The sequence below is a fragment of the Camelina sativa genome, chromosome 3 (assembly GCF_030686135.1).
Source record: "Camelina sativa cultivar CO46 ecotype springtype chromosome 3, ASM3068613v1".
Taxonomy (NCBI): domain Eukaryota; kingdom Viridiplantae; phylum Streptophyta; class Magnoliopsida; order Brassicales; family Brassicaceae; genus Camelina; species Camelina sativa.
In genome coordinates, this window is record NC_141882.1 from 11,560,616 (window position 1) to 11,573,747 (window position 13,132).

At 39.4% G+C, this 13,132-nt stretch overlaps 2 protein-coding genes and 1 non-coding gene across 3 annotated transcripts; 2 read left to right on the forward strand and 1 right to left on the reverse strand.

Annotated features, from left to right (window-relative positions):
- The first annotated feature begins 4,414 nt into the window (after nt 1-4,414).
- On the forward strand, nt 4,415-4,520 carry LOC147946799 (small nucleolar RNA R71). Its single transcript, XR_015595688.1, has one exon. It is a non-coding gene; the product is annotated as a small nucleolar RNA R71 (small nucleolar RNA).
- A 1,422-nt stretch (nt 4,521-5,942) lies between these two features.
- LOC104776816 (uncharacterized) lies at nt 5,943-7,587 on the reverse strand. Its single transcript, XM_010500948.3, has one exon. It carries the CDS (start codon nt 7,496-7,498, stop codon nt 6,719-6,721), a length of 780 nt encoding a protein of 259 aa, XP_010499250.1. The 5' UTR covers nt 7,499-7,587; the 3' UTR covers nt 5,943-6,718.
- A 1,728-nt stretch (nt 7,588-9,315) lies between these two features.
- On the forward strand, nt 9,316-12,973 carry LOC104776818 (glucose-1-phosphate adenylyltransferase large subunit 2, chloroplastic). Its single transcript, XM_010500949.3, has 13 exons — nt 9,316-10,116; nt 10,481-10,594; nt 10,688-10,861; nt 10,941-11,033; nt 11,122-11,205; nt 11,285-11,340; nt 11,414-11,507; nt 11,613-11,798; nt 11,912-11,992; nt 12,075-12,161; nt 12,252-12,463; nt 12,549-12,609; nt 12,681-12,973. The coding sequence occupies exons 1-13, from the start codon at nt 9,898-9,900 to the stop codon at nt 12,780-12,782; spliced, it is 1,563 nt and encodes a 520-aa protein (XP_010499251.1). The 5' UTR covers nt 9,316-9,897; the 3' UTR covers nt 12,783-12,973.
- Nucleotides 12,974-13,132: the final 159 nt, after the last annotated feature.

Genomic DNA, 13,132 nt, shown 5'->3' on the forward strand with positions numbered 1-13,132 from the left:
AAGTTTGATTTGTTCACAAGGTGCCCCAACTTCAACTGTCGTTGGCTGAGGATCACCTTGCTCACCTATGTTCTTTTCAAGTAATTCAACAACACTTTTGATGCCTAGATGAATTAAACCTAAAATCATGAACTAGGTAGCTAATCTAGTTTAAGCAATAAGAACAACAATAGATGAAGAACACAAGAGATCAATCCCAAACCTAACAACCTAAATCAATAAATCATAAAACCCCCTTTTGAAACCCGAAACCCAACGGAGAGACTACTCAGACATCGAACAGAAACAATCACAAATTAAATATGAAGAAAACATGTTTGAATTGCAAAAAGAGATAATAGGGTTCAGAATTCTTCTCCAAAGGGTTAGAAAGGATTAGAGATCTTCTCCCAAGCTTACAAGTGCTCAAAAACGGCGTGAGAGTAAAGGTTTTCTTTCTAGGGGTCGAGCCCCGTGGTTAAATAGTAAAATAAATCCCTAAAAAGTCGGTTTAAACCAGAAAAGGAAAGATTGCGTCGGGGACGGGGACTGGTCGATCCCGAAAGGATCAGTCGATCCGGAATGAATTTCTGCTCTTACTTCATCTGCCTTCTAGCTCGATCAGACTTCAACCAATTAAGCTCCAGATGCATATTTCCATCCCCAAAACGCTCAGATTCCTTCCAAAGTCACCTAGAACCTGTAAAGACTCACAAAAGACAAAAAGGACTCTAAAAGCACACTTGGACCTAAGAAAAGACTCAAAACAATCCTAAAAACTATAGTTAAAACCCTATAAAATGCAGACACATCAATTCCCCCGGACTTGAATCTTTGCTTGTCCTCAAGCAAGAACAGACAAAAACTCAAGAACAGAGAAAAGGTTTGAAAGTGGAAACTCACATATTCTTTGGACCCTCTTCTTTGCACTCTTCATCACATCAAATCAAGAACTACTTTCTGTACTTTGCCCATGATTAGGATCAACACTCCCTACTCTAAACTCCACGGCCTTAGAGAACCTTCAGTCTCCCCATCGTTGTCTCTCTACATCAGATTAGTAAAAGAGTGCGGTCTTACCATGGGAGTATCGATCATTGAACTTTTTGACTCCTTCAACCTTTTAATTCCCAAGACTTCCTCTTATGCTCCCTTTCCTCTCTCTTTTCTCACTTCCAAAGGATTGATTTCTCCCTAATTTTCTAGGGTATCATTTTATTTTTTTTATCAATCCTTTGCTCTTTTCTGGTGGACAGGTTTCCATGAGTACCGAAAGATGCACGGGTTTACGCACAACCCTCGGTTCACTTCTTTTATTACCTATATCCTTTTCTTCTTTCTTTTTTTTTTTACTGAGTACTGAAGGGAAGAGAGAGGGGAAGCAAACTTTGTGAGGAGTTGCATGTCTTGTAAGGCTTGAAGGGAGGAGTCTTGTCCGATGTATACCAAGCCCCAAGGTAAGCAATTAAGTCCGGTTAAGTCATGTCAAAGCTTGAGACAACTTCTGGTTCAACTTAGTGTTCTCCTTTGCGAGTGTCTTTTGGGGCATGTTGAGACTGCTCATGTTCATTCCAAGCTTCATTCCAAATCAGAGGTACAAAAGTAATCATAAGAGTGTTAGTTCAAAGTAAAAGATTCCTAGAAATGATCATAGTTTCCCAATTTTTTTCGTTTTTTTTTTTTTTTAGGAACCGTTTTTTGAAGACACGACAAACTGACTCAAATAAAAGGAAAATCAAAAGAAACAACCAAAGAAAACGTCATTAGTAACTAGGAGACATCCCTCCCCCGGACTTACTTCACACCGTCCCGGTGTGAAAGCAAAGCCAAGAAAAAGGGACTTCCAACAACAAAAAATAAGAAAAAAAATGAAAAAGAAAAAGTAAGGACAAGAAACAAAAACCGGTGATCTCGCATCTGGTGTTGGAGTGGTGTTGGCAAGGGTGGTGACCGATCGGTCTTGGGTGGGATCGACCGATCTGCAACATTATTGAACTTAGAGACACCCGCAGAAAACCACCGGGATCGATCGATTTGTAAGGAGGATCGATCGATCTGAAGCTCCGGGAACAACAAAACAATTCGCATCTTCTGCGTTTGGAACCTGTTCCTGAAAACACTTAACACCGGATGTGATTTCACCATAATAAATCCTAAAAACAAAACCAAAATCCTAAGACAAATAAAAATAAAAGGGTAAGCCAGCACAAACCCCATGGATTGCCTCCCATAAGCGCTTATTTAAGGTCTATAGCTTGACCGTGGTTTCAGGTGTCAAGTGATGGGAGGATGAGAACTCATATCAGAACAAGCTCTCCAATTCGTCAGCTTAAGCTCCAGAATTTTTTTCAGCATATCATCCATTGCTTCTTGGCCTTTCTCTTTGAACTCTGGAGTGAGGATGGCTTTAACTTTAGAAAAAGGCCTAGATATTCTTTTACACTTCACCTTGTACTCAATGGTGTCTCTAACATATTTCTGGGGTACCAAGGTTATGTGAAGATCTCGTATTTCTCTCTCTATCTTCGGCTTGTCTCTCTTCTTAACCTTCTTAGACCTCTTCTCAGAAGAATGAGTGTCTCCATCCAGGACTTCGTTGACCTCATTCTTATCATCATTCTCTCCCAATATCACGACATCCACCTCCTTCTCATGTTCTACAACTAGACAAGAGCCATGTTGTATAGCTTTATTTGCAGTGATTGCGTTGTAGAAGACTTTATCATCAATGTTAGAGAAAGTGATCCTCTTATTAGGCAAGTCAACAACTGCTCCCACTGTTGCTAAGAAAGGTCTCCCAAGAATCAAAGGCATAACAGAACCCCCGCTCATTTTCACAACATGGAAATCTGTAGCAACCAAGCAATTCCCAACTCGAACATCTAAATTGTTAATGAAGCCTTGTGGAGTCGTGGTGACAGCATTTGCAAACTTTAGAGATACCTTAGAAGCCTTCATATCATCAATCCCCAACCTCTCTGCAACAGCCTTAGACATTACGTTCACACTGGATCCAGTATCACAAAGGGAATCCTCAAAGTTCACTCCTAAGATGGAGCATGGAACAACAAATTTTCCTGGATCTTCTAACTTGGGTAGTCTTTTCAAAGATGGAGCATGAATGTTCTTCTCTCTAGCCAGAAAGGTCTTAACCTCAACCAAATCCGTTTCTTCAACCACAACATCATTGTAAACCTTCTTAAACAAAGAAATATGCTTTACTGCCTCTTTAAAGGGAATGTCAGCGATGAACTCACTTATAGCTTCTTTGTACCGACCATACTTCTTTTCATCCAGAGGTTTCTTCTCATGTCTTCTTGGAAAAGGAATTTGTGGCCTATAGGGATTTGGTTCCACAAGAAGTGATTCCTTGGAATCTGCATCAGGAACAACTGAGCTGGGTTTTCCCATACTTGCAACAGGGACCGACTGGTCTGGACGTGGAGCGGTCGATCTGGGACTTTTTGAAACTGGTTCTTCGTCAATGACGGGATTGATCGATCTATAAGGGGGATCGGTCGATCCAACTTCTCTGGGGATCAAACTCGAATCATCAGAATGGATGGGACCGGCTGGTCTAGTCACATGATTGACCGATCCCGTCTCTGCAGAAGCAAACATGAGTTGATCACAACACAACTCAGCCCATCTTCAATCCCACCATGGAGTGTTATAGCATTGCATGACTCTTTGTTCTTAGAGCTAGAAGAAATAGCAGAGACTCTCTTATCAATGGAATCAACACGTGAACTCAACCTCTCAAATTTCCCATTCAAATCATTGTACATGCTATCAATCTTGACATTAATCTCAGCAGAACTTTTCTTATGGCCCTCCAGCAGTGCTTGCATCATCAATTCAAGTTTGTTATCTTGTGGAGCTGCAGATGGAGCGTGGTATCCTTGGGTATTTGAGCTATTAAATCCAGTACCTTTGTTCTGAAATCCTTGCGAGAAGTTACCTTGTTGATTATGTGGAGGATACACTTGATCTTGAGGATTTTCAACGTTGGTGCTTCTGTAGGAGAGATGAGGATGATTCCTAAAATTTTGGTTAAAACCTCGATTTTGGAAGTTCCCTTGTCCTCCCATATAGTTTACTTCTTCCGTACCCTCTTGGTATGTCTCAGCTCCAAAATCTGCATATCCTCCAGCTTGTTCCTCGCACAAGTTGACACTTTGGTGATCCCTTTTCAGCAGGAGATTCACCTTGGCTGTGAGATCCTTAATAGCATCAGTCTCTACGGAATTCACCCTAACCGTGCGGTCATAGTCTGTGCCGTGGTTGCTGTTGCTGGCTGCAAGATTCTCAATCAGTGCATTGGCTTCATTCGCGGTGTTGGTGGAGAAGTCTCCCTTGCTGGCCGTGTCCAATGCCATCTGGTACTTCTGCTCGATGCCCCCATAGAAAATGTTCATCAGATTCTCTTGAGTGTAACCGTGGTGAGGGCAATCTCGAAGATACTCCTTGAACCTTTCCCATGCTTCACAAAATGACTCCATGCCTCCTTGCGAGAATGTAGTGATCTTGCTTCGCAGCTTGGCTGAGCGTGACTTGGTGTAGAAGTGATTCAAGAAAGCAGCTCTACATTGCGCCCAAGTGGTGAGTGATCCAGCATCCAACAAGTTCAGCCATCTAAGTGCTTTATCCGCCAAAGAGAACTGGAATAGAGTCAGCATTAGATAGTCATAGGGTACACCATTGGACCTCATCGTACTGGTCAGCCTCTCAAAAGCCTCGATGTGATCTAGAGGACTCTCCGATGGCAAGCCATGGAACACGCGGTTCTGAACCAGATTGATTAGACTATGTTTAATCTCATAGTCTTGCCGCGCAGGAGCGGGAGGTTGAATCGCAGATCGATTCGCAAAAAGCCTATTCTGAGCATCTTCATCCCTCAAAGTGGCTTGCCTCGGAGGTGGGTTCAGTTCGGCTTGCTCTTGCTGGTTCTGCCTCTGCTGTTGTTGTATGATGCCAAGCTGAGGGTTGGGCGGATTAGCCCCTGTGTTCTCTCCGTCAGCCATAGAATTGGTCTGTGCTTTTGCTTTCCGGTTCTCGCGTTCGAGTTGTGCTAATTCCTCGTTCCCTAGTATGCGCAGATCAGTTCTCTTGCTGCTCCTTGTATGCATACACCTGAAACCAAGAAATAAAGTTGCAAGAACTCGTTAGTAACTAAAAATAAAGAAACCTTAGACTAAACGTGAATCTAAAATTTCAAAGGCAACGTTCTTGGTCCCCGGCAACGGCGCCAAATTGATCTAGAGTTAAATCAATAACCCAAAGCACACTCAACCACGATCTAGTGGTGTCGTCGTAGTACTTCAGGGTCGAATCCACAAAGACCAAACGATACACTATGAAATTATATAGACCGAGTATAGCTAAAGCAAAGAGGAAGTTTGTTTTGCAAGTAACAGAATTAAAACAAAAAATAAATAAGAGTTTGTAAATTTAAAAGAAAGTATTGGGCGCAGGGAATCAATCAAGGGTTATGATCACGAAATTGGGTGATGGATTAGGATAGCTTTAGGAACCGCTCTTGAACTCAAATCTCAAATATAAAACTAACCTACTGTCGCATCATTAGTTTTCTATGCAAGGAATTGAATGAATCCTAAACCGTCGTTTGAATCTAGATAATCCTAGCAAGCAATAAGTTCAAGTTTGATTTGTTCACAAGGTGCACCAACTTCAACTGTCGTTGGCTGAGGATCACCTTGCTCACCTATGTTCTTTTCAAGTAATTCAACAACACTTTTGATGCCTAGATGAATTAAACCTAAAATCATGAACTAGGTAGCTAATCTAGTTTAAGCAATAAGAACAACAATAGATGAAGAACACAAGAGATCAATCCCAAACCTAACAACCTAAATCAATAAATCATAAAACCCCCTTTTGAAACCCGAAACCCAACGGAGAGACTACTCAGACATCGAACAGAAACAATCACAAATTAAATATGAAGAAAACATGTTTGAATTGCAAAAAGAGATAATAGGGTTCAGAATTCTTCTCCAAAGGGTTAGAAAGGATTAGAGATCTTCTCCCAAGCTTACAAGTGCTCAAAAACGGCGTAGAGTAAAGGTTTTCTTTCTAGGGGTCGAGCCCCGTGGTTAAATAGTAAAATAAATCCCTAAAAAGTCGGTTTAAACCAGAAAAGGAAAGATTGCGTCGGGGACGGGGACTGGTCGATCCCGAAAGGATCAGTCGATCCGGAATGAATTTCTGCTCTTACTTCATCTGCCTTCTAGCTCGATCAGACTTCAACCAATTAAGCTCCAGATGCATATTTCCATCCCCAAAACGCTCAGATTCCTTCCAAAGTCACCTAGAACCTGTAAAGACTCACAAAAGACAAAAAGGATTCTAAAAGCACACTTAGACCTAAGAAAAGACTCAAAACAATCCTAAAAACTATAGTTAAAACCCTATAAAATGCAGACAGATCATGCACCATTTAAAATAGCCAATTCTCTCCACTCAAGCCGGCCCAATTATTCGGTTCCTATTCTCTTACCGCTTTTGGAAATTAATAAGGAGTATCCTACGTTTTGATTAAGGAAGTGTTTAAGATAAGGGACGTACACAAAAGTTTTCATTTCTAGTAATTTCGTCGGAATAATGATATGACTCACGTACTCACATAGATATGACTGTCACTAATGATTACGTACTCACATAGATATCCAAATTGTGAAAGTTAAAGGCTAACAGTAGTGTTCCTAATAATAATATTTTACGGCCTTATCCATTCCTTCGACAACATCTTCTTCTTCCCTGCGATAAACGTCTCCACTGTTGATCTAAAATCATCGCTGCTCAGATCATCGATATCGCGCATCCGTCTCATGCTCCTGCAAGAAGCTCCCCGCACTTCAAGTCTCTCTGATCTAGACCTTCTGTAAACATGATGATCATTAGCAGTACTCTCAGAAGTAGCTGGGGCCAGAGCCATCATTTCACGCTTCTTCCTTATAGAATGAGCTGTCTCCGCCACAGAGCTGACCGCCCGGACCATCTCTCGCCTTATCGGTCGAGCCTCCACGGCAGCTAGAGTGACGGAGGTAAAGTCCGTCACTGACTTTTCTTCTAAAACTATTTCTTCGTTGATAGACTCCGAGACCACGGCGGAGGAACAAACACCGTCAATGGGAGAAGTGGCGGAGGAGGAGGAGGAGGAGAAACCGCTAATAGGAGAGACGGCAGAGGAGGAAACGTATTGAAAACACATATCGGGTTGGGTTAGCTTTTGTTGGTTAGACAAGGAGAAGATAAGGGCGATGAGAACGTTCACGACTCCGAATATGTATATTCCGGCGCCTGTCAAACCACCAGAAATAATACGCCGGAGATACTCACCGGCAAAGAGAGTTGACGTTAACCAATAGAGTAGAAGCAACACCGCAACGAGAGCTTCAATTGCCGGAAGAAACTTCAAGAAATTTCTCTTCCCCTCGAACTTTTTCATGGCGTCAACTTTCTCAGCCGCAACGTTCTCGGAAACAAACGAAGCCATTTTCTAAACTCTCTTGTAACTACCTTCCGGCTTAGATTTTATGGGAAAATGATGGTTTAAGTGCTAAAGTGGGTGATCACGTAGACTTGTGACTTGTCTTAATCACTTAGTTGATGATTTTATATAGAGATAAACAAAGACTCTATAATTGGTTCAATTATTGAAACAAACTGGATATACATATTTCTTTATAGTTTGGTCGTGGAAAATTCATGAGTAAAAAGCATTAGGTGAATAAGTCCAATTCTTGAAAATATAAAAGAAGTGAAGAATTAATAGAATCATTGGCGACAACTTGAATAAAGTAATATATAATAATTGATAAAAATGAGAAGAATGGTTGGAAAGAGTTGGCGATGAGAGGGAGAGGCAGGTGAAGCTGCACTGCACAGCAACGACCGGGCCAATATATGCACGGTTGGGCGACGTACACCGCCGGACGAAAGTGACACGTGTTTAGTACCCATAATATGTTTGTTGATTATTTTTGTAACCTTCAATTGCTACATTCATTGTACATACGTTTTTGAAATAATAATAGATACTAGATTCATCATTGGTGAAATGCAACAAAAAAAAAACTAAAAGTCCTCCGAAGTGTAGAAGCTAAGTATGGAACATACGATAAAAAAAGTGGGGGCATGTATATGATTCGAAGATGATTTGCGAGTTATACATGAAATTCACATATATGTACATATGAATGAACCATACAATATTTCACCCTTAGCATAATCAAACAAAATTCTAAGATATTCCTCCAAGACCCAATTAAAAAACTACGCACACATAATAATATAGGAACTAACGAAAGAAGAAAAAAAGTGAGAAAAAATAAAATTTGTGAAGTGCATAATTGAGAGAGTGAGAATGAGAAATCTGCTCTAATTGTCAAGAAAAAATGGAGACATCCTAAAAAATTTCTGACTAAATGAAAACAACTTGTGTTTTTTTCTTGCCTATGGGGAAAAGCATGTATAAAACATAGAATTTTGAGATCGTGTCCACGGTGAAACTAGTCTAATAATTGAAAAAGGTTTCTGAAGCCTCTCCTAAAATGACTTATTTATAATGTTTTCACATGATTTTCATTTTTAATTAGTTTGTTACCAAATTTGTGGGTCAAATTAAAGCTATCTACATGGTTCTCATTTTGTTTTGTTTTTTGTCATAACTGTCTAGATCTAGATGACTAGATGGTTCCTTTGAATTTGTTTGGTCGCCTGTTTATAAAACTTTGAGAAATTTGTGTACCAAAATATATAAGTATGACAAAATATCTCAATGAACTATGTAGATGAGCAATAACTGTTGTATTGAGTGAAAGTTGATGTTAAACAAGTATTGTGAGTTGACTTGTGTGTGAGCCAAATAGACTTGTGAAAAGTCAAAGATACAATAGTGATGCTCGAAAAACAATTTACACCTTTCAAACGTTATAGGAAGTGCGAGATATGCTAGAAACCAAATAGGTAAATTCTAAATACATAATAAAAAAAATTCCTTAGCACATATTAACCAACTTACATAACTAGAGATTGCTTTCCAAGAAAATAGCAAATACCATAGACACAAAATATTTTTGTTTTGCTACTTCCTGCAAATGTTGGCTCTGATTTAGTGATTTGTAAACATGCCATGTGAAATTCATCTTATGGTTTATAATCATAAATTCAACGGAATCATACTGTTTAGTAGTATTAGTATTAGTAATCGAATTATCTTTAAAAAAAAAATACTTTAATTCCAATAAATAAATAAAAACCTTTTTGAGATAATTGCTATTTTATGAATAGTGACAAGTAAGATATTAAAATATTGCAAAAGCGGGCTCGGATTTCAAACCCTTTAGATTTGTTTGTTTTGCTTTTTAATAAGAAAAAATCTGAAGGTTGTTGTTGTGTGCGGTGCTCTCGTCAGAAAAAGATCACGAGTATCCTCTTCTTCTTCTTCACATTAAACTTGTTTCTCTTATTTGTCTGTTGATGATCGATCTCTCTCGTATAAGTCATAACTCCTCCTTTCTCTTTTCCGTTTCTCTTTCGCACTGCTAAAAATAAAATAAAAAGGTTAAAAAAGCTCACTCACTCACTCAACTCACACTCATTTCTCACCACTTGAGAGAGAGAGAGAGAGAGACTACTTTAAGGTGTTTTCATTGTGGGACAAAATTAGTCGACTTCTCTCGATTCTATATCTGTTCTTCTCTTCTTTAACACTGTTCTGTTTTCACAAACCCCAAAATCGAATCTGGGTTTTTTTGAAGTTCCATTTTTTTTTTTTTTTTGATCTGGGTATTATTATTACTAAAGCTCATCTTTTTAGAATCTGATCTACCTCTTCTTCTTCTACTTTAGTATTACTTCAAAAAGTTGTAGAATCTGTGTTGTTCTGGAAATATGGAGTCTTGCTGTCCAGCCATGAAGCTGAACCACTGTTCGAGTCCCTTTGGTGGTCTGAACAAAAATGGTGTTTCTGAGAGGGTTAGTGCATTCTGGGGAGCCGAAGTTATCAAGCCCAGTCATCTGAGGACACACACAATTAGGACTGGACCTCAGAAGATTCAGACAAACCTCATTCGCTCTGTTCTCACCCCATTTGTTGATCAAGAGTCTAATGTAAGTGTATGGGTTTTAGTTTATGTTATGCATATTGAAATGAATCTACCTAGCATCAGAGAACCCTTCAATTCTGTGTCCCATGTTTAGTTGGGAACTGGTTTGGACTGTGTTGAAAATGGCTTCTGATGATGGCGTTAAGTTGGTACAGCTGCTCAGACTTTAGCTATAGGACCTAGGACTGAATGTAGCAGATTGTTGTACCTGTTGTGAGTTGGTTTAGCAGTTGTGAGGGATGGAGATGGACTAATAACAAGGGTTTGGATTTTGAGGGTTTAGTTAGGTGAAGAGTGTCTCTCATTATTCAAGTCACTAAGTAGCTTCGTGTTCTTCCAAGTTCTGACATAAAGAATGAACTTTTCAGGAACCTCTGTTGAGAACTCAAAATGCGGACCCAAAGAATGTAGCGTCTATCATACTAGGTGGCGGTGCTGGGACTCGCCTCTTCCCTCTTACAAGCAAGAGAGCTAAACCTGCGGTGAGGAGCGTTTTGTTTTGCCAGTTGTTTTTCTATGATGATTTTGATTTACTAGTCAATGAGGTTTCTAACTAGTTAGTTAATAATTTGTAGGTGCCAATTGGAGGGTGTTACAGGCTGATAGATATACCAATGAGCAATTGCATCAACAGTGGTATTAGAAAGATCTTCATCTTAACTCAGTTCAACTCCTTCTCTCTCAATCGCCACCTTTCTCGTACTTACAACTTTGGCAATGGAGTCAATTTCGGTGATGGGTTTGTTGAGGTAATAGCATTACCTGCCATAGATTAGATTTGTCTTTACCGTGTTCTTATTTGTGGTTATTTCCTTTTGGAATTATTAGGTTCTTGCTGCAACCCAAACTTCTGGAGATGCAGGAAAGAAATGGTTTCAGGGAACTGCTGATGCCGTTAGGCAGTTTATATGGGTCTTCGAGGTTTTCTTTTTGTCTTTCATCTCACAGAAAGTAATCTTGTCGGTGTGGTATACATTGTTGGTAACATAATTTGGTAATGTTAATGCAGGATGCCAAGACAAAGAATGTGGAACATGTCTTGATCTTGTCTGGGGATCATCTCTATCGGATGGATTACATGAACTTTGTGCAGGTTAGACTTATTCCTTTTATTTGTCAACACTGAGCTCTACATGTGAACTTTGTTTCATTTTATTGTGTGTCTTTTGCAGAAGCACATTGAGTCAAATGCTGATATCACAGTTTCTTGTCTTCCCATGGATGAGAGGTGTGTCTCATTAAATATGTTCTTGCCTTACTTTTATTTGATGAACTAATTTGGTTCTTTTTATTATTGACAGCCGTGCTTCGGATTTTGGTTTGCTTAAAATTGACCAGTCTGGAAAAATCGTTCAATTCTCAGAGAAACCAAAGGGAGATGACTTAAAGGCAATGGTAAGGATTTCTTATCTTTTTTGTCAAAACTTTCACTACACAAAGTTAAAACTCAACTCATATTATTACTTGCAACAACATTACGTAACTTAGTGTTTTTCGCAGCAAGTTGACACTTCAATTCTTGGGTTACCACCAAAAGAAGCTGCAGAGTCCCCATACATTGCATCGATGGGTGTTTATGTATTTAGAAAAGAGGTGTTGCTAAAGCTTCTAAGGTCAAGTTATCCTGCATCCAATGACTTTGGTTCTGAAATTATCCCATTGGCCGTAGGGGAGCACAATGTCCAGGTCTGTCGTTTTTTTTTTGCCTGTTAAGCATATCACATCATCAACCAAATATTTGTACTTCCTCTGACCTTTATTTATCAACTTGCTGCTACATACAAAACCAAAATGGCTAGGCATTTTTGTTCAATGATTATTGGGAGGATATTGGAACCATAGGATCATTCTTTGATGCCAATTTGGCCCTCACGGAGCAGGTTTTCCCCGGCCCTATTGTTTAAAAACTACAAAACAGTTTTGCAACTCCCGGTGAAACCTAACCATTTCTGTTTTTGGCAGCCTCCTAAATTCCAGTTTTACGATCCAAAAACACCCTTCTTCACTTCTCCAAGATTCTTGCCACCTACCAAAGTTGATAAATGCAGGGTACGATTCTTGAATCCGTTTATTACCATGTTTTCAGGTGATGATTTATCTGGTGATACTAACGTTTTAAAGTTTATCCTGGAACTGCAGATACTTGATTCTATAGTCTCACATGGATGCTTCTTGAGAGAATGCAGTGTGCAGCACTCTATTGTTGGCATACGATCACGTATAGAGTCTGGAGTAGAGCTTCAGGATACGATGATGATGGGAGCTGATTTCTACCAAACAGAAGCTGAAATCGCGTCTCTGCTGGCTGAAGGGAAAGTTCCCGTAGGTGTCGGCCAGAACACCAAAATCAGGTAAGCTTTCCACATCTAAAAGAAAAGACTACTCTGATAAGGTTTTGAGTAGCATTCATCTTCCTGCTTGTGTTGGTAAATACAGGAACTGTATCATCGACAAGAACGCCAAGATCGGGAAAAACGTGGTCATAGCGAATGCAGATGTATGTTTTCATAAATATATATTTTTGTTAAAATTTAAAGAATCCGTTGGTTGATCTTGGGTTTGTGGCAGGGAGTGGAAGAAGGAGATAGGCCAGAGGAAGGGTTTCACATAAGGTCAGGCATCACCGTTGTGCTGAAGAACGCCACCATTAGAGATGGTCTGCATATTTAGCTTTTAAACCTTCACTGATTCTTGTGAGATTTTGTAAGGAGACAAGTTAGTTACTATTCCGATCAATAATTTAAATAAAACAAGTGAGTGTACAACCTACTCCATAGGCAATAAGAAACCAATATAGCAAAGCATATGTTACGGATTCAAACCTATCTAAATTTGATTAAATAGATATTCCTCTTAATTAACTTATTTTCTTTTTATAAATTGTTGAGATATTGTGTAACAGAATATCACACAATATATATCCTCTTCGTTTAGTTTTTTTTTTCCTTTTTTCTCTTTCATAAGTCATTTTTCTAAACTCTTCTCCTCTTCTCCATCCCAAGTCTTTACCAGTCTTCTCC